At 47.9% G+C, this 18,710-nt stretch overlaps 5 protein-coding genes and 1 non-coding gene across 6 annotated transcripts; 3 read left to right on the top strand and 3 right to left on the bottom strand.

Moving 5' to 3' along the window:
- Positions 1-1,952: 1,952 nt before the first annotated feature.
- AO090020000444 (aminotransferase-like domain-containing protein) lies at positions 1,953-5,469 on the bottom strand (the record flags this gene model as incomplete). The annotated part of the gene is made up of 6 exons (XM_023237997.1): positions 1,953-2,210; positions 2,313-3,475; positions 3,543-3,576; positions 3,629-3,759; positions 5,198-5,295; positions 5,465-5,469. The coding sequence occupies 6 exons, from the start codon at positions 5,467-5,469 to the stop codon at positions 1,953-1,955; spliced, it is 1,689 nt and encodes a 562-aa protein (XP_023092843.1).
- A 654-nt stretch (positions 5,470-6,123) lies between these two features.
- On the bottom strand, positions 6,124-6,685 carry AO090020000445 (uncharacterized protein; the record flags this gene model as incomplete). The annotated part of the gene is made up of 2 exons (XM_023237996.1): positions 6,124-6,180; positions 6,266-6,685. The coding sequence occupies 2 exons, from the start codon at positions 6,683-6,685 to the stop codon at positions 6,124-6,126; spliced, it is 477 nt and encodes a 158-aa protein (XP_023092844.1).
- Positions 6,686-6,809: 124 nt separating this feature from the next.
- Positions 6,810-7,172, bottom strand: AO090020000446 (uncharacterized protein; the record flags this gene model as incomplete). Its single annotated transcript, XM_001824713.1, has 2 exons — positions 6,810-7,030; positions 7,088-7,172. The coding sequence occupies 2 exons, from the start codon at positions 7,170-7,172 to the stop codon at positions 6,810-6,812; spliced, it is 306 nt and encodes a 101-aa protein (XP_001824765.1).
- Positions 7,173-8,713: 1,541 nt separating this feature from the next.
- Positions 8,714-10,069, top strand: AO090020000447 (uncharacterized protein; the record flags this gene model as incomplete). The annotated part of the gene is made up of 2 exons (XM_023237995.1): positions 8,714-9,675; positions 10,063-10,069. The coding sequence occupies 2 exons, from the start codon at positions 8,714-8,716 to the stop codon at positions 10,067-10,069; spliced, it is 969 nt and encodes a 322-aa protein (XP_023092845.1).
- Positions 10,070-10,342: 273 nt separating this feature from the next.
- AO090020t00003 lies at positions 10,343-10,497 on the top strand. Its single transcript has one exon. It is a non-coding gene; the product is annotated as a tRNA-Glu (tRNA).
- Positions 10,498-11,704: 1,207 nt separating this feature from the next.
- Positions 11,705-15,833, top strand: AO090020000448 (uncharacterized protein; the record flags this gene model as incomplete). The annotated part of the gene is made up of 2 exons (XM_023237994.1): positions 11,705-11,764; positions 11,808-15,833. 2 exons carry the CDS (start codon positions 11,705-11,707, stop codon positions 15,831-15,833), a joined length of 4,086 nt encoding a protein of 1,361 aa, XP_023092846.1.
- Positions 15,834-18,710: the final 2,877 nt, after the last annotated feature.

Genomic DNA, 18,710 nt, shown 5'->3' with positions numbered 1-18,710 from the left:
CCTCACTGATATGGATAATATCTATGGCAATAAGTGGCTATGGGGCATGGCCGAGATGAAGATCAAAGACTTGGATCAGGGAGCTGCCACACATGTTTTTGCTGCATTTGACACCAGTATTGCGGAGCGGAATGGTGCCTTCCTAAGCGATTGCCATGTCGCAGATCCTGACAAGGAAGAAGTGTACTCGTGGGCAACAAGCAAGGTCGACGCAGAGAGGCTATGGAGAATGAGTGAGAGGCTTGTCAGTCAGGAGTTCAAATATTAGGAAAGACCCGCTGCCCAGCTGAGTGAGCCTTCGAATTTTAGGTGGGCGAGATCTGAACGAGTATTTTAGTTTGCGGACCGTTCTAAGTGATACGCTGTTGATTTCGCTGGTTTCGTGGGGGCGCATAGGTTTGGTGCCGATGTACCTAGAATAACTACACTGTGGACAAGACAATCAAAGCGGTACACACGTTACTAGCCTGACCCTAGCAGGGGCTGGAGAGAAAGCTATAAGAAGGTGGTCTATGTTTTTTTTTTTTTTTTTTTTTTTTTTTTTTTTTTTTTTTCTCAAAGATATCTCATCAAACTTAAGAAACACCTCGGCCGTCGATCAGCCAAGGATAATATCACGGGTTGGGATGATGGTATCGCGCACTTAATCTTACGGAATGCCCTACCGTACAAAATGGCTTGGCTCGTCCAACTAGGTGGTGTCTGCTGTTTACTACATAGGATCATCAAATACAAGGCATGCGTCATCATGTGAGTTGTTACGCCATCCATGTAGACACCACGAGTGGGACGGAGGTAGAAGTCCAGATTGATCCATTCTCTGCGTTTCCACGAACCTACGGCGGACTAAATCTAACTTACAGACAAAGTAAAATATTACTAAATTTACCAATACCAAAGCAATGTATATTAGCTCTACTATACTAACTATGTACTATAATAACTTTAGATACAACAACCCTAAAGATTAGAACCCAGTCTTGCACTACCACCACTACCACCACTACCACTACCACTACCACTACCACTACCACTACCACTACCACTACCACTACCACTACCACTACCACTACCACTACTATTACCACTATTAATTCAATAAATATTATTAATTATATATAAGATAAAACTACTATCTTAAATGTTTAATAATAAATATTCTATATAATAGTATATTCTAGAGCTTTATTGAATCTATATCTTAAAGTGCGTGGCAGTCGTGGCCGAATGTAAAATAGTGAGATTTCAGTAAAAATCTAATAATCTGAAGTTTTGTCCGTAAGCTAGATTTAGTCCGCCGTACCATCCTCTACCGTTGTACTCCGTACTTGCGCCCCGTCGGATTAAACTAACCGAAACAGTCCTAAAGGAAGTATTTATCGTGCTATGCTTGTAGTCCGTATTGGGAAAACTAATATACTCTTACCTATGATCTTAGTTAATAATATCAACATGGTCGAGATTACTATAATTTGTGAACCAGACAAGCCTGATCTAAAGCTTCCACAACAACACTATACAGCTTGTAATCTAGTTACTACTTAGCATTACTACGGTTTATGACAAGCTACCCCTTTTTCTCGCCCTAAAAGGGCGCTGCGACTTCCTGTGGAATCCGAAGTATCCTAGGGCTAGAACGATGGCAGGTTGCTTGTCAGGTGTTACTTTGATTTACGGTAAAGTGAGAGAAGTTTTCTAACATAAGTATAGGCGGGCTGTATCCCTGATTAGGATATTGGCTGTACTGCTTTCACTTGTCTTCTATTACTTCTTGGTTTTCTTAGATTCTTTCGTCCTTTGTTCGTTGAAGCACTTTATAAAGCCTTGATGCTATCTGCATGAGCTTTTTCTGTACAAAGGCCCTTCATGTTCTTAGAAATAGCAAATATAGCATTGCTAATCTGTGGCCTGAGGTAACGTCATCGACCTGCCATCTCTATTAAGCAGTGCATTTACTCGATTCGATATGACTGGCGGATCGCCTGGCCCAGTCGCTGAATGGCAGTGGCCATGGCTTCCTCACTGGCACTTGCAAATGTTGTACGGAAAAACATCCCACTCGCAGGCGTGTTCGGTTCAGTGCGGAACCAGGCGCCGCGAGTGCAGAGCACGCCATTGCTAATACCCTGGAGGAAAATCTCTTCCTCGAGCTCTTCGATGGAACGACGGGGGTATTCTGGATGTTTTGAATGGTCTACCTTGAGCCAGAGCTGCAGTGGGGCGTCAGTTAATGCTCAGGGGACTTATAGCAACAAGTAATTGTCATCCTTCAAACCAAGATGAAAGGTAAAAAAAAAAAAAAAAAAACTTACGAACATGCCCGCTGTGGGCGGCGTCCAACTAACAATGGCTTTGGGCAAAAACTGCTCGCAAGCGGCAAGCAGCATATCCCTCCTTCTGGTATAGTTGTTTTTCAGATCCATCAACCATTTCAGGTATCCCTCATGTCCCCAGGTCTCATCAAGCAGCTTCCAGAGCATGAGTTGTGAGATCCCACTTGGGCCATGGTTAGCAACCTCGGCGTGGTTAATATATCGCTCGATTACTTGTGCGCTGGCTGTAATCCATCCCAATCTCGATCCTGGCATGAGCACTTTCGAGAAAGAATCCATACGCAGTACTCGGCCGTCGACGTCAAGGCTCAGATACGAGGGGACAAGCCCCGCCAGAAAAGATTCAATGTCTTCGGAAGACTTTTGTGCAGGGGTGCCCTTTCCCTCGAAATGGGGCATTTGAATGAAGTAGTATGGCTCATCTTCAATTACGTAAATGTCATGCTTCTGGCAGACTGCATAGATTTCGCGACGTCGCTTGAGACTTTGGGTCGCGCCCGTTGGGTTCTGTCCCGAGGGAACAGTATATAGAAGGTGTGGTTTTCGGGCGCCACGGACTGTCTCATCCCAAGAACTGAGGACAACATCCATGTTCTTCGGTAAGAGTCCTTCTTCGTCCATTTTGATGCCGAAGGCTTTGATGCCTTGGGGTGCGAATGTTTCAAGTGCGCTGGAGAAAGTATATTCTTCTGTAAGAATGGAGTCATTCCGTCCACGATCGCAGAGCATGCGGACCGTTTGCTCGAGGGCACTGGTGTTTCCGACCGTCAAACAGACTTTCCAGTCGGCATAGGGCGGGTTAGAGACTAGCTCGGTGTGTTCGGTAATGAAGCGCGTCATCTGGGGTGAGCCCGTTGACTGCCCATAGTTCAGCGCAATAGAGAGGTCATACTCTGAGAGGTCATTATTAACGTCGTATTTCCCAATGCTGACAGTCTGGGCTGTAGGACTATCGGGCGATAGCGCATCTTTCTCGGAAAAATGTGGCGGTTTGGGCACACGAAGTGTGCATTCATAGAACGGAAAGTATTCGCTAGAGGGGAGCCCACCCCCGAGAGAAATAAGCCCCGGGGTTTTGAGGTAGCCAGCGGTTTGTTGAAGCACACAGGGCAATCGTGACTTGCACTCCGAGCTGAAATGAGCTGAAGGATCCAATCAGCAACTGAATGTATTCATGGTCATGTGGTTTTCTATGAATTAAGGTCTCACAGTCATAGCGTTTAGCTTTCGGCTTTCCAGCTCCCTGGTTTTCGTGTTAGAGGAATGTCAAAGGAAGCTTGAGTGGGTGGTCTCACCGTAGCCTTGAACAAGTCACTGTTGGATTTAGCAGCCACACCAGCGACAAGTTTACCAGCTTTGGCTCTTCTTTCGTAGATCTCGTTCAGAAGTCTCCGTTTTTCAGAAGCTCCTGTGCAAGCCGATTGAGCTGCAGAATGGTCCATTATGGCGTCGATCGGAGACTCGTCTGTAGGGGCGCTTCTATCGTCAGATTCGTTGACTCAGAAATCAGCTCAAAAGTAGTTAATGAGCCATTTCCCGAGGGCAGGTGAATATTTAAACGGCTCATATTTTGCTGTTAGCTCACAGTCCGAAACTGGAATGACTTTGAGTACCAAGTCCGGCACGGGATAAGCCTTAAGGCGCGGTTTAGTGGAGAATGCGCCCTAAGGCTGGCTTATCAATGTCCACCCAGCCCGTTTTCAGCGAATAGCCAACAAGCCTGTATCAGAGTAAGCTTGAGTTGCCCCACCCTGGCCTTTTTGATTTTCTCTTATCCGCACAATGGAAGAGCGATGTATGTGCCTTTTTAGAAGGTGAAACGATGCAAGATACTTTGAACCCCACGGAGTTACCGCGGAAACCCAGCCTTTCCTAGGAGGCGCTCATACCGCGTACAAAAGAAGTTCGTTCAGACAAACGGTGATTCTCTAAGGCTAGTTGGAAAACTAAGTATAAAAGTCCTTAGGTGGAGCTGTACTGGAGAGCATCAGTCACACCACTCAAATCGGGAAGGCACTGTCTCCGAAAAGCTGTCAACCACTCGTTATTATCCGCTACGGTTTGCTCCCATGCATCTTTATCTCCATACACCAGTCGCCTGGATTCATCTTGGAACATCTTATCGGTAGGAAAGATGCCATTTGCGATACTTTGTTGAGCGAAACGCCCTAAGCGAAAAGTCATCCATCTCAAATAAGATGTAGGCGTGAGGTCGAATGACGGATCGCCCTCCGAGTTGATTGCATCCAGTTGATGTTCTGAATATATCTCTCCATTCCGTTGATAGATCTGGGACAAATGATCCAGTGTCGCTGGGTCGGTCGCAGAGAACGGTACCATGCTTTTTGCTTCAGATGCCAGGAGGTAGGGGGGGAAAGCATTCTTAATTTGAGCCGCAATGGCCGGCTCAAAACAATGATCGCCCTTCCAGTCGCTCATGGTCAAGCCCTGCCGGAAATGGCTCGCCAAATGATCGGCACGTGCCTGCCATGAAGGGAGCTTTTCATCGCAAAAACCACACCGAGAGGTGACTAGAGGGGGCTCCACCTTCCAGTTTTCAATGGTTGGTAGTATCTTAAGATTATGAAAGCCTCGAAGGTGCTGTACAAGGTGGTCTTTGCGTCTAAAGAAACGTGGTTCTTGAGCGCTACGACAAGCGCTATGATTATGACTTTCCAGGTGATCGTCAGTCGGATCGAGCAAATTGCAATAAGCACAGTGGTTTCTCCCTGTCGAGGACAATACTGAACCGCCATATGGGGCACAAGCCCATTGATCGACGTTCAAGTGGAGAGATTTTTCGTGGCGAGTCCAATCATGCTTTCTTCTAAATGTATCACAACAGAACGTACAATGAAACATACGAGCTTCGCTTTTCTGTATGGCAGTATCATTGCGTGTCTTTCCTACTCGGCCTCTAAATTTGGGTACCGGGCTTCGGCGGCTGACCGATCTCGACGATCTGGTCGATGCAACTGAGCTTGAAGAGCGACTAGTGCCACTCTGAAGGCTGGCGATGGATTCCGCTCTTCCGCCTGAGCTCGAACGCACAGCCCTATGAGTCGACATTGTACGCAGGGCATCCGCTATAGCCGACAAAGATGCTGCTTCAGTTTCTGGAGGACTCTCACGCCATCTCTGCAGTGGATCCATGCCGCAGTCTGAAGAGATGGATGTGGGCGTTGATAAAGAACCTCCAGTTAATCGGCTGCGGCTGTTGCTTCTGCTGCAAGGTAGACTTGCATTCGAGCTATCAAAATCTCGCGGAGCCATCTCGGATTCGAAGAAACTCAAGTTCTGCATAGATGCTACGCTGGGTGACTGTTGTAAATGTCCATCGTAGCCACCGACAAATTGAGGTTTCTGCGACTCTGCTGCATTCCAGGTTCCAATATCATGGGTATCGTAGAAGCTGTAGGACGACCCATCCTCCAGAAATTCGTTCATCTGCATCTGCATCTCGGGGAGCACCACCTCTTCATTGAGAGGGCAGATATCGAGTGGTGCATGTTGCGTATAACCAGAAAGGGATGCTGCATGGTCATCAGATGTCACAAACTTCTGATAGGTGTTGTCCCCTTGCAGTAGAGCTGACAGGAGACTGTGAGGTGCTTGATCTACTGATACTAGTTAAGGGATACCGCCTTGTCGTAAGAGATCTGATACTCACTATCAGGATACAAAGTATCAGAGTTAATAATATTCAAATCACCCTGAGAATCCATGGGTGCTAAAGTTGTGCGGGGAGTAAGTGATAGTGATAGGAGATCCGAAGACGGAGGAAAAGTCACTAAGAGTCAATCAAGTCGGTGACTCGGCGACTCGGCGAGCAGCCTTTTGCACTAGTCTGCCCCACCGAACCGTTGATTTATCGTTTAAGTCCCACGTTTATCTATGACTTAATCTAATCTCACGAACAACCTCAAAAGTACCTCCAGTCCCCAAAAGAACCCATACACCAAAATCCACAGGCAGACCGCTGCTGCTGTCACATTTCTAATACTCCTCCCAACACAATCCCACCACCCCCTCGCAGCAGTTCTCATAAACTGTGACCCCGTATGAACAACCGGAAATGGCTCCTTGGGCTCCTCCACCTCCAGAAACCGACACAGAGGTCCCCATCCTTCCTGCACTTGATACTCCAGCAGTCGCCGCGGCGGCACAACCTTCCGTACATAATTGTAGTGCTCCACGAACTTCTCCCGACATCTCTCTCCTTCATCTCCTCCCCAGATCTCATCCCACAGAGTAATGTGATGCTGCACGATTGCCCCTGCGTAGCGCGGATCCGTGTATGCCAGGATTCTCCAGAATGGCCATCGCGCGACGGCGAATACGGTGTCTTGCATTGATTCGAGCCATCTGTCTGGATCGCGGTAGTTGAGGATGATCTTCGCGGTGGGGTAGGCAGCGATTAGTTCGTCAACCAGGAGGCAGCAGGGCGTATCGATGATTGCCTATGAGTTCCTTCGCTCAGCCAAGATGGTACATAGAGAAAGCTGAAGGATAAGGAATGGAGCGCAGTACGTCAAAGTTACTGGTGAGTTGGTCCATCTCGTCGGCTTCGAGTGGTCGGCCACGGCTTAGGTATTTCGCTTGGAGGCCTTCGGTCCACCGAGGGAGGTGACCGAGCACACATCGGTCGGGCCAGTCATAGGGACTGTATCCCAATTGTTGGAGGGCGGCGGTGAGAGCTGTTTGGTAGTGTTTAAGTTAGTATTTCAGGGGAGGGTAAGGGACTTGCGACTTACATGACGTGCCGGTGCGGGCTAGTCCAAGGATCAGTATCTTCATTTCCCTGTTTCGAGGCTCTCGAACGCTCTGGAGGTTAGCCATTATTGATGGCAGTTATTAGGGGAAGTTTTATGGGAAGATTGAGGGTCTATTTTAGCAAATGCGTAGGGAATTATAGTACCACGAAGTTGGCAACTCAAGGCGGGTAGGTCGCACAGCCCTCACTTACACTCCGCTAGTCATGTCCTACAGTGAGTAAGACCATTAGTGGCGGTAAAAATATGTTTGAAAGGTCCTCAGTCGCTGGTCGGGGATCCTCTATGAGAAAAGAAATAGATTAGCATGCAGCGATATGAAGCCTTAGATACATCTGCCTAGCAATATGACATGTAGACCGCACTCACCGGCATACTGGCTTGATTTAGTATGAACTCAAGTAGTGAGTGAAGTATCTTCTGAACGATATCCTAATTGTTTTAGTTGCTATAATTCGGTGAGGTGGCTGATCTTGACCACCGTAAGCTTGAAAAGACAATTGCCATTGGTCAACCCCCTTGGGGATGCTTGTCATACGACAGCAACCATCTGAAGGGTCGGGGATGAGACGACCAGAGGCTTGGTTCTCTGTGTTATTTTTGTGGGATGGTGTCCTGACTGTAATTCGGATACAACGTGTGGCAAACTATTATTCTTCCTAATCAATGCTTGACACGGTTGACAAAGTGAAACGGCTTTATGATGTTGATAATGTTCTATCCGATATCTTAAACCCATTTCTGGCAATAGCTTTGCTACTAGTGTCTGGAAACTCAGTATATATGATTGTATAACATTGCATATCATTTATGCTTTGAAACCAGAGAGTCCGAAAACTCACCCTATCATTAGTAAACAGCGATACTACCAAGTAAGTATTGGCTCCTACTTGGTTAGAGAATAATCCCATGGATTTCATCGTGGTACAGCTTTAGAGCCATCCCCTACCATTGCGAAACGCCCGTGTTCCTGGTTGCTCAAAGACACCATTGACCATGTACCTCATAAAGCCGACTGTGGCACCTCTGCTAACGACATGGTCTAGTCTTGCGTAAATGCTCCATGTGCTTGTTCTAAGATAATACGAGTGTCTCAAACCTTGGAAGAAGCATTGAAGGTAGGGCGAAGTTGTAAGCTTACTCGAAGTTAGATTGTGAAGTTGAGTATATGTCTGCTCCATCTCCGCGGGGCCTACTTTAAACAACTGTTATAGTACAAAACCCCTGTATATATACCATGTCCTACTGATATATGGCCAGAACAGATACTAAGGCTTCAGAATGTCGTCCTCGGTTGAATATCATCTAAGACATCGCTCCACAGCTGAATTAATCTCATATCCTTATTCTTACGCTAACGGCGCGTTCTCAAACCTTCTTCTTCCTGCTATCATAGTACTAAACAGGAGATATTATCCTAATAAACATGGATCCGCGGCTACAGTTGGAACTGAGGCGTTATCGATGTCCATCGCACAGGCATTCAAGAGTATGAAGGTCTTCTGTGGCCTCATCCTGTACCAAAGGGATGAGACCATTAACGAACCAACCATAACCATCCAAGTGATCAACTTCAATCTATGTGCGATACTCGCGTTTAATTTTAACATGAACCCCCCTGGTGTGGAGAAGGCCATCTCTCTTGCTGCTGGTACGCTCATGAAGGGCTCTGGCTTAGAAGGCACTCCCATGCTCTATCATCAGACAGACACCCTACTGGAATACCATCCCCGTGATTTGCCATTCTGTATCACTCATCATGCTCCGTTCCACCGGCATTTCGCTGGGGTTTTCTCGGAGGCATTGGCAGCGCACGCGTACGGGGATGCAGACAAGGCGGAGCACCTAGCACGAAAGCAAGAGGTAGGGATAAAACTGCTCAAGCACCGGGTGAATGGGCACGTGCTGCAGATTTCACGCCTACAGGGGAAGCTTCTCTTGTCTTACGGGGTGAACGCTGCGAAAATCAGGGAGATATGTCCTTCCATCCAGCTCTCTAGTTCAAGCTACCATGTCGAGAGCGAAATTGCGGAGGTGTTCAACACCGGCGGGGTTACGCTGTTCACGGCAGTTGCCCGGGTTGATTACTTCAAAAACGTGGATCTCCTTGTTGATGTAGCAGTAGCTCTGTGGTCTCAAAACATCGCTGTGCGACTCTTCATTGCTGGAGGTGCCAGTATGGACAGCACCGAGCTCCACGAACTGAGCAAGAAAGTACCCAGACAGTTCACTCGGTATGCAACGTTCAGATCTAAGTTGTCTCGGACATCCCTTCACGCTCTGTTCCGCCTGGCAAAAGATAGTGGGGTTTTCATCTGTCCCTCTCGCTATGAGACACTGGGAGTCACACCCTTGGAAGCAGCCCTAAGCGGGGTGACCAGCCTCATCGCTAATTCTAGTCACGTTGAGGCATCAAGATACTTTCCAGAGAGATTCCGTTTTCAGCCAGTCAAAGAGGAGCTATGTCAAACAATTTTGAACTTACAAGGTCGAAATTTGGCGTCTTTGGGAGAAATACTTCGACTCCATGTGGAAGCCCAGGTCTCCGATCAGCGATTCCGGATGGATTTGTATGATGCTTGGGCAGAATTTTCGATGCAGTCGAAACCTATGGATTTCCATCACTTCCCATGTCAGGGCAATGAATTGGCCTAGGTGTTCGTCTTCGCGTTGGTCTGCTCTGCGAAGAGATCAAAGTGCTACGGCCGAAGTCAAGTCCTCTATTCATTTCATCCGTGAGGAAAGGTAGCTATCAAGCACAAGTCATCATTATTCCAGATAGGTTTCCCATAAGGATAGCAACTCTTTACCTCTGTCCTTCTAGTTGAACCCACGCAGTGTACTGTATCTTTGTTCGTCTGGTGTTCTTCCACCCTGTCCCGCAGTGCCTTGTCATTAGGCACAGTCTCGCATAATTTAAGTTAGTATATGAAATGTACCTACACTTGGATAATTAGACTGTGATTGATGAAACCAAGTGTGTAAATTCTTCTGGTTGGATAGGAACCAAAGAGATTTGAGTTGGGGAGGGGATCCCCACAGACTTCAACAACCATGACGGACGATGGACTCGTCTCGGTAAGTAAATGCCATTGCGGGGTTTGCATGTAGTAAACGGTAGGTCAAAGACAAGATACTCCGATATATCAATTGGAAGAGAATCTTGTAGATTTATCTTAAGATAGATATTCCTCTTTTCCTCACAGAGTAATAAGCAGATAGGCTTTCTTATGCCCTGGCAAGGTGGCCGAGTGGTTATGGCGCTAGTTGTTCGTCTCCCACCACAACACCTACTTTTCTCCATCGGAACATCTCAACTAACAACCTCCAAGTTAGGTTCTATCTAATCACTAGTTTCGATTGATTCGCGGGTTCGAATCCCGTCCTTGTCATCAAGTTTTTGACTCCTTTTCCAATTTTTTTCTGCTTGGTATTGTCCAAGTACGTATCTGTGCTGTACGGAGTAGAAGACCACTAGTGTCACAGACTAGTAGTAGATATCTCCACAGGCCTCGAATCCAGCCGCCTCCTTGTATTTTGAATGCCACTGTCAATCGCCCTAAACCCTAGCATTCTATGATGAAGTAGATAGATTAGTCGTCTTACCAGGTCTCACAAGAGTAGTCTGGGAATGGAGAGGAATGCCGAACATTGAAAGCCACAAATAATGCTTGATTGACATTCAAGCTAAGAAGCACTTTTCAGCCGGAGACGGAGATCTGCAGCAAGCGAACCGTAGTTTTGTCCAGGAGATTTAGATTGAGACTAATGACCTCATATGGATTGTCTTCAGAGCTTCAGATGTCGGCGCTACTCAGCACTTGAAGTAACTCCATCCATAGTTTATGTCTCAAGCGATGTAATAATGATTGTATAGATTCTTGTCCAAGTTGCCGAGCGAAATCGAATAGCGCCGAATCCTTTGCAAATAGACTATTTATTACATGTAGTGGGGAGATCCCCATTTAACACCATCCACGAGAATCCCATATGATGTATAGAAAACGTTATTCTCGGGAAATAACTCAGCCCTTACAGGGAGTTTAAACTTGTTCACTCGAGCTAATACTGTTTAATTAATGTATGCAGCAATGATAAAAAAGTTCATGTTCCTGCGGTTGGTTTCTGTAGGAGACCAAACTAAAATTACTCAGGGCCAAAAAAAACACAACCTTAAAACCCTTCTGCCGTTAGTTTCGTATTGATTGCCCGATTTGCAACTCCACCGTCATGACGCAAGTTCCAGACTTTCTTCTTTTTGCTCCTCCGCCCTCCTTTACTCTCCTTCGACCACTGACTTCATCATTTTCACTTCCTGACCGATTAACTAGAAGCAAATCCATGGGGATTGGCTTCGTTCTTAACCTTGTTTTACCTCTTGCTTGGCGAACCCCTCGAACTTCTTCCACTCACCGGTTTTTATTTCCTTGTGTTCCATCCCTCTCTTCTCAGTCAACAACGCAGAACCTGTCAAAACAGTCACATTTTATTCAAAGTTCCAACAATCCTTTTTGCCGGAGTGGGAGGAATAATTATTCTTAACCCTGCGTGTCTGCCACACGGCGACACGTTCCAGGGGTTTTGTCTTGGTCCGCCAAAATGTTTCGGAGGCGAAGGAGCGCGTCGCATCATCAGGTCGGTCTACAATATAGCAACCTAGTCTAACCATGAACAACTAATACCCAATGTCTATCTCTAACAGCCTCTTTCGACGTCTAATGCGCAATCGGCCCAGTCCGCCGCCTCCCATGCTTTCCTCAAGTCTCAACCGTCCTCATCGAGTCTTTCATCTGCCGCCGCTGCCGCTGCCTTACGGAGCCTCACACCCACTCCGACTCCAGTGGAAAATGTTCAGACGAAGCGAATGATTCAGCGGCGCGCCTCCGTCGCCTCCCAGTCTAGTATCGCCGGAAGTCTGCGCCCCTCTAGCCAAAACACCCTTCGTCGAGCTAATAGCTCAAGTTCCATGAGCAACCGGACCTTCCGGGATCAGTCCCCTCGCCGTCCGGCTTCCAGCTCCGGCCCAGTTCCCGTCGCCCCTCCCATCCCTTCGATCCCCCGGGAATATGCGACCCGGACGCCCCCAAATCGGCGCTCAGTCAGTGTCGGGCCGTCTTTGCGACCAACGTCCCCGGTGAAGCGGCAGCCATCAGGCCGAGGGGTGAGCGTCGACCCGGCTGCCAGAGGCTCTGCTAGCCGGTCATCAGCTCACGGCCACGAATTGGACCAGATACCAGAGCTCCAGAGAGCTGGAAGTAGGAATTCGATCAACTTCTCCTACCCGATGAACTCTCGACCTAACTCTCCGACCCTGACTTCTGAACCCTTGGACAGACGGGACACTTCCGTTTGTGCATCCTTAGCTAGCCAATTGTCATCCCCTGATTCCCCCAAGATCCAGAAATCCGCCCTGCAAACCGCCAATACTTCTGCGCGGAGGAAGACAAGGGGGGGTCTCTCAGGCAGTCCTGGGAGAGGTGTCCAGCCGGCAGACACTGCGATCCTTGCAGCACAGGCAGCAATCGTACCCCGAAGCGAGGAAGCGGCATATCAGCCATCCCCTCCTCGCTTGGCTGCGCCTCGAGAGCAAAATACCAGAGACCTGGCATATAAAGCTCCTAAAGCTCGAGAGACCGCTGGTCGGTCAGTACACGACCAGCAAGACCAACTTCAGCCGCGTGATCCTGAGTTCAGTCAGCAGCTTCCAGAAACAGATCATAAACAGCCACCACGTCCGGTTCTGACGAAACGACCTTCGACTGTTCCTGAAGACTTCCCAGGGGAGGAACGTGCAGAAGCAGACACTCCGGCGGAAGGGGTCGAGCATGCCGCGGTCGAGCGTTCGTTGCCCGAGACCAGGTCGACAGTCCGGACGCCAACACCTGAAAAGTTTAAGGATCCATTACCGAGTTCTATTGTCAGCTCGCCAGAGTCTACCAGCTCGATCGGTCCTGAACGGGAATCTCAGCTGTTGCATGCTCGCCCGCCGAGCAGCAGTCCGGGGAGATCGACCCGCTTCTCTAACCAGCTCTCGGTCATGGGTCTTGTCGGCGAACATCTTCACCAACCCCCTCCCCGGTCAGTGTCTCCCGCCAAATCAGCGATGAAGAATCCGAGGAAATGCTCAGTATCCCCTGATGGAAGAACTGGGGTAGTGCTGCGGCCCGGCCCAGCTCTTAGCGAGCTCTCGGATGGAACATCTGTGGGATCTGATGAGGGTTCTAGGCTTGGGTTCCGAAGAAAGCCTGTAAAAGTTAGCTTTGATGACGAGGCGGAAATTGTTGGGGTGGCTGCGAGTCCACCAACCTCCCCAGAAGATATTGGTCTTGAGTCGCCTCCAATGAAGCCCAAAGGGAAGACAGGTTGGTTTGGCATGGGAAAAAGGAAATCTGCTACTGTGGGGTCGGATGAATTTGATGAGGTATTCAAGCCTCGACCTGAGCTCCCTTCGTTTGGTAGCATACGAAAGGCCAGGGACGGCGAGCAGCAAGAACCTGCCCGGCAAGATATGAGTGACAATGAATCGACGGCATCCTCAGATCCTACTGTGTCTCCAATTTCCTTCTCGAACGACCACGCTATTGGAGCTATCATCTCAAACACACAGTCACAAGACGCCAATCCTCATACGCAACTGGACCGAACAGCATCACCTACCCCTGCGGCGGCAGCTAAGAGTGGAGTACCCCTAGAGGGACCAGGCGGAAATACTTTTGTTTCAAATCAAGGGTCGCAACCTGCACAGGACGCTCAGTCAGCATCGTTAAACTCACACCAAGACGAGAAGCTGGAGACAACCGAAAACTTGGCAGTCCCTGGGATTGCAGTTCAACCAGCTACCCCGGAAGGTGAAAGAGGGCGGTCGAGCCTTGACTGGTATACCGTGCCGGGAGGATTTCCGCGGTCATCTTTGGAAGTTGATACCACAAGCCACGACTCTACTAAGCGGAAAGGCAAGAAGCAAACTCCAGGCGACCCTGTGGTTGATGCGACTCGGAGCAATGTGAGCGATGAGGACGAATCTGGCGAGAGTATCTACAGTGACGCTGAGGAAGGACTTGAGGGCGATGGTTTTGGTTCTATCAATGCTGTGGTTGATGAGCCTACGTCCCCCCAGCGCAAAGATGCGGTGACCACGGATAACAACATACACAGCATTGACCAGGTAACTGGCATTCCGCAAACCTGTCAAATTGCTCGTGTGGCAAATCCAGTACACACTATATCCCTCTCGCCGGTTTCAGAATCCCCAAGTTCTTCACATGAACGGCTTCCCTACTCGTCCCCGTACCCGCCGTTTCCTGCACGGTCCAACAGTAGAAGAAATATGCGAGAAATCCCCCGCTCCTCTTCGTCTACGGGTACAGCAAGACGGTCTATGTCAGTAAACGCTCCTGACGGTCACCCTGTGTGTGAAGCAACTGATTCAGTTGTTCATGGCCCGTTACAACCACAGTCTGGAAATGTTTTCAATCAACCGCGTCATAAGCCTGGTGATGAACAAATCAAGAAGCGACCCGCTTCGTGGGCCCCAAACTTGCTGAAAGGTGGTCTTAATGACGACCTATATGTTAATGGGAATGTCCCCGAGCCTCAAAGGCCACTATCGAACGGTAGTGATTCATCCAGCAGCTTCAAGAGATCAAATCGCCCCCGGACAGACTCCCCACATACAATACGACGGTCTCTACGAGGTCCCTCAAGCAGCCCATTCCGGACTATTTCCCCTCAAAGCACAAAATTGCCACCTACCAATAGCCGGCCTCTTTCATCCGGCTCAAGTACTGGTGCTCTACGTGTTACACTGCGATCGAACGATGCTCGGCGTGAGAAACCTGCTTTCTTCTCTACTGGAAAAGTACAGAAGGCCAGGACTACAAAGGCTTCGGGGGCATTATTCACGTCACGATTCGCAGAGTCGGATGATGAGCAGGGAACGAGTCAACAAAAATGGCAAAGTCGATTTGAAGATTCGAGCGACGATGAAGAACGCGTAGTGAATAATCTCCCTCCCGTTCGCGGCATACCCAGACGTAAAGGCGCTCACGATGGTGACTCAACAGAATTAGAGGATAGTTCTGATAATGAACGGCCTGGCTTAGATTCCAGAGCTACCAAGGCGAAAGAAAGTGACGCCAGACCGGCTCGAAATCCTGCGCTTGCCGCTGTGGCTAAGTCTCGCGGGATGTCCGAGGAAGAAATGGAGGAGTTTCTTCGACAACCCGGTGGTCGCAGAGGTAGTCTGTTTCATCGTTTGAGCATCAGGAAACCTAAAGCACCGTCGGAGCGCCGGACTTCCCGATCTCGCTCAGAAGCTAGGAACGGTTCTCTAGATCCTGAGCAAGTGCGGGAGAACCCTTTACTTGATGGTGCTCGGGGAAACACTGTTACAACGATAACCACAAACAACACTAGGCCATCCTCCTCTCCCAGGCGGCTCAGGAGGGCAATCTCCAGATCTTCAAATGGCGATAGTTGGCCCCTCCGCTCCGATCGCAGGGAGACGAACACAGATGCTCCCCTCTCGGCTCTGCGTTCTTCTGAGCGACCCAAAACGGCGGATGGAGCCTTTCGAAATGGCAGTACGGCGTCAAACGCCGTAGATGCAAGCGCCAAGAAAGCCGATCTGAGTAGTACAAATGCTACAGATGCCATGGACGTGGAATTTGCCTCCGGTCGAAAGAAGCGATTCCCTCGACTCCGGAAGGCCTTCGGCCTACGAAGCTAGACGACATGGTCTGCTTTGTATATGCATCCTATTCTTCTTCCCATATCTACAGAATATCTGCTTTAATATATGACTTTTCCTCGTTTGTTTATTCACAACATATCTGCCTGCTGTCTCTGGCTAGAGGGTTCCAGGTACAAGGAGTTGGTGGAATAAGGAAACAAAGACTAATGAGATACGGTTCACCTCTATACGCTATCGGTTATCGGGACTGCTCGACACCACAATACTGCTCTAATACTGATATTTGATACCCCTGTTGGAGATAACATTCCTTGGCTAGCAGGCTTGCGGCGGTCGGACGCCAGGAAAAATTTCTTTGAATTGATCTGACTTCATTTGTGAACCTTACATCTATGTATCATTTGTACACTGACACTTTGGGTTCGCTGTTGTTAATCTATAATTAATCAATTTCGTGTGATTCTTCTATACTATTAGTTTTTTTTTTTATTTTTTCAACTCCGTTTCTGGTTGGTGCCGCGTGTGGGGGAAGACTCGGGGCATAGAAAGAGAAGGAGATGATGACATCTTCAATGCTAATACAATTAAATATTCACATATATTACCATCCCTTTTGCTGAGAATCAGGGTTGATGAAGTCTCATATTCGCCTTACTTTGTAGATGGTCGATTAGTGATTCTTAAACATTACCAGAAAGTGGTCTGTCTTATCCATAATCCCAATATCATCTAATTATCGGCCAGAGCATAAATTTATATCTCATAGACATACTACATAGTTACTATATGCCTCTTCGTAAACAAACATAAATGCAGTATATATCTAAGATACCAAATAATGAATACTATATTCGTTAGACATACCTATATATATAATCACACCAGAGAGTGGTTCCAATATCTATGAGACGAAATCACCTAAGCAGTAACCATAGTCATCACTTAAAATCCATGAAAGCGGACGCTAAAATAACCACACCTGCACCAATGAAGGGATAATGCTGTCTTTGTACATAGCATTGACCAAGGTCTTCAATTGACTCTATATTGTGCATACATCCACGTTCTTCATTGGGCAGTTTAGTTGCTCTCTCAACATAAAAAGCATCGGTTGAAAGACAGTTAAAACTCTTTGTCTCACAGTAAACCCTCCACGATGTCTAATTCATTGTAGGCTTGACTGTTTAATTCTTGGCTCTCGAGCTCGTTCTATCAGTTAGGTTTCTTTTACGTTAGGATTACCATTTGTATCTGCATTTTTGTGATACGAGAAATAAAAAGACATACAAATCTTGGTAAAATTTATTTACTTATTACATGGATAGATAAAGGAGGATAATGAGATGCTGTTTTGGTGTTAAGATGGTATATATTCTTGAAGAACAGGTGGGGTCTTGTATAGTAGCTCATTATCTCTGACATAAAGGACAAACACTGAGCTGTGGACGAGGAGATGAGGACCAGTCCATAAACTTCAGTAAATATTTTCTGATGAAGGATTAGTGTATATACAACTCGTGGAATATTGATGCTATGTCACGTATCACCCATCGCGATCATGTACTTCCCTACTTCATCCCTTTCCTGCGTGGCAGGATGTTGATAAGATAGCTTTATCTGTCGTGATACTCTTTGCGCTCACGCAGAGTCCATTCTTCCAGGTGCTTTCCCCCTCATTGTCCAAAACGATGAGCCTGGGTCTTGTACTTGCGGCCTAGGAGAGGACAAAGGTGTTGAGGAAAATATAATCAGCTGTCAGTAACGTATAGGGACATGCTCGTTGATATAGGTAGAGTCTTGGGTCAAAATCGGCCGTGCGTAAGACTCCTTGGGCCGCACACTGAACAGGCACATCATGCTTGTACAGTGATATACTGCACCCGGTACGCAGTGGGCATGCTTTGTTAACCTCTCTTCTGGCGCGGAGGCGAAGGTTATAGCAAAAGGGAAGGATTCGTCGGACTTCCCCAGGCCGAGCAAGAAGCAGTCAAACCATGTCTCTGGTATACAGCATTCGCCGCCGAGCCTGCGACACTCTGCCATGTAGAGCTTTAGCTCTTAGAAACACATGCGGACCATGGGAAAAGCACTCGAGAAGCCCCCAACGTCTTAAAGTGATAGTATAACAAGGAGATGGTCTTGCAAAGACAAAATCGCCAGAGTCACCTCACGCCACTCGAATACCCTCAGCTTTCATTACTCAGCACTCGTCTCTTGCAGCTAGTTAATTGAATACAATGAGGTAGCTGAACACACTCTGGACAGTATCATCGATAGTTTGAGGGGCTGGGTCCCCGAACATCTGGACATGCTGAATACCCCAGACATTGACCCAAGAGCCTGGGCTGAGGTGCCAGCAATGGCTGGCTGAGCGATAAGCGAAATATATTGAGATTGCAAATATGCGGGCCTCGCCTATACTCCTCGTAACTTTATCACCGGCATTTCCGGCACAAATCTCCTGACTTTGGTACAGGTCTTTTTTGGGTCTGCTAGATGGTGACACGAACATTATGCTAGTCACCATTGCGATTTGGCCACGATGGGGCTTTGGTATGAAGGAGACAGGGGCCCATGGCCGGGAGAATTTACTGCAGAATACTCCGCAGAGTCAATTGGTTTGTGGGTTATGCCTGTTCTGGACCAGCATATGTGGAGAATGTTCTCCCATTATAGGGATGCTTGATGCTATTTCCGTACGATCATAGGTTTAACTGATGTATATCACACCGCGGTCAGATTTTGAGGGCCGTTTCATATACAGCACAGCCTGTTGTGTTGGTATACAGCAAGACGTACGTGAAATGCTCAGCTTTGACTGTAGCGAATCCGTGAGCCTTGATCTTGATAGCTCTGGAACTATTTTCCGTGCCGACTATAGGAGTTAAGCTCTGTTCTAGGTACTTCACCCCT

This window comes from Aspergillus oryzae, chromosome 6, assembly GCF_000184455.2.
Source record: "Aspergillus oryzae RIB40 DNA, chromosome 6".
NCBI lineage: Eukaryota > Fungi > Ascomycota > Eurotiomycetes > Eurotiales > Aspergillaceae > Aspergillus > Aspergillus oryzae.
This window is presented reverse-complemented; position numbering and strand designations above follow the sequence as displayed.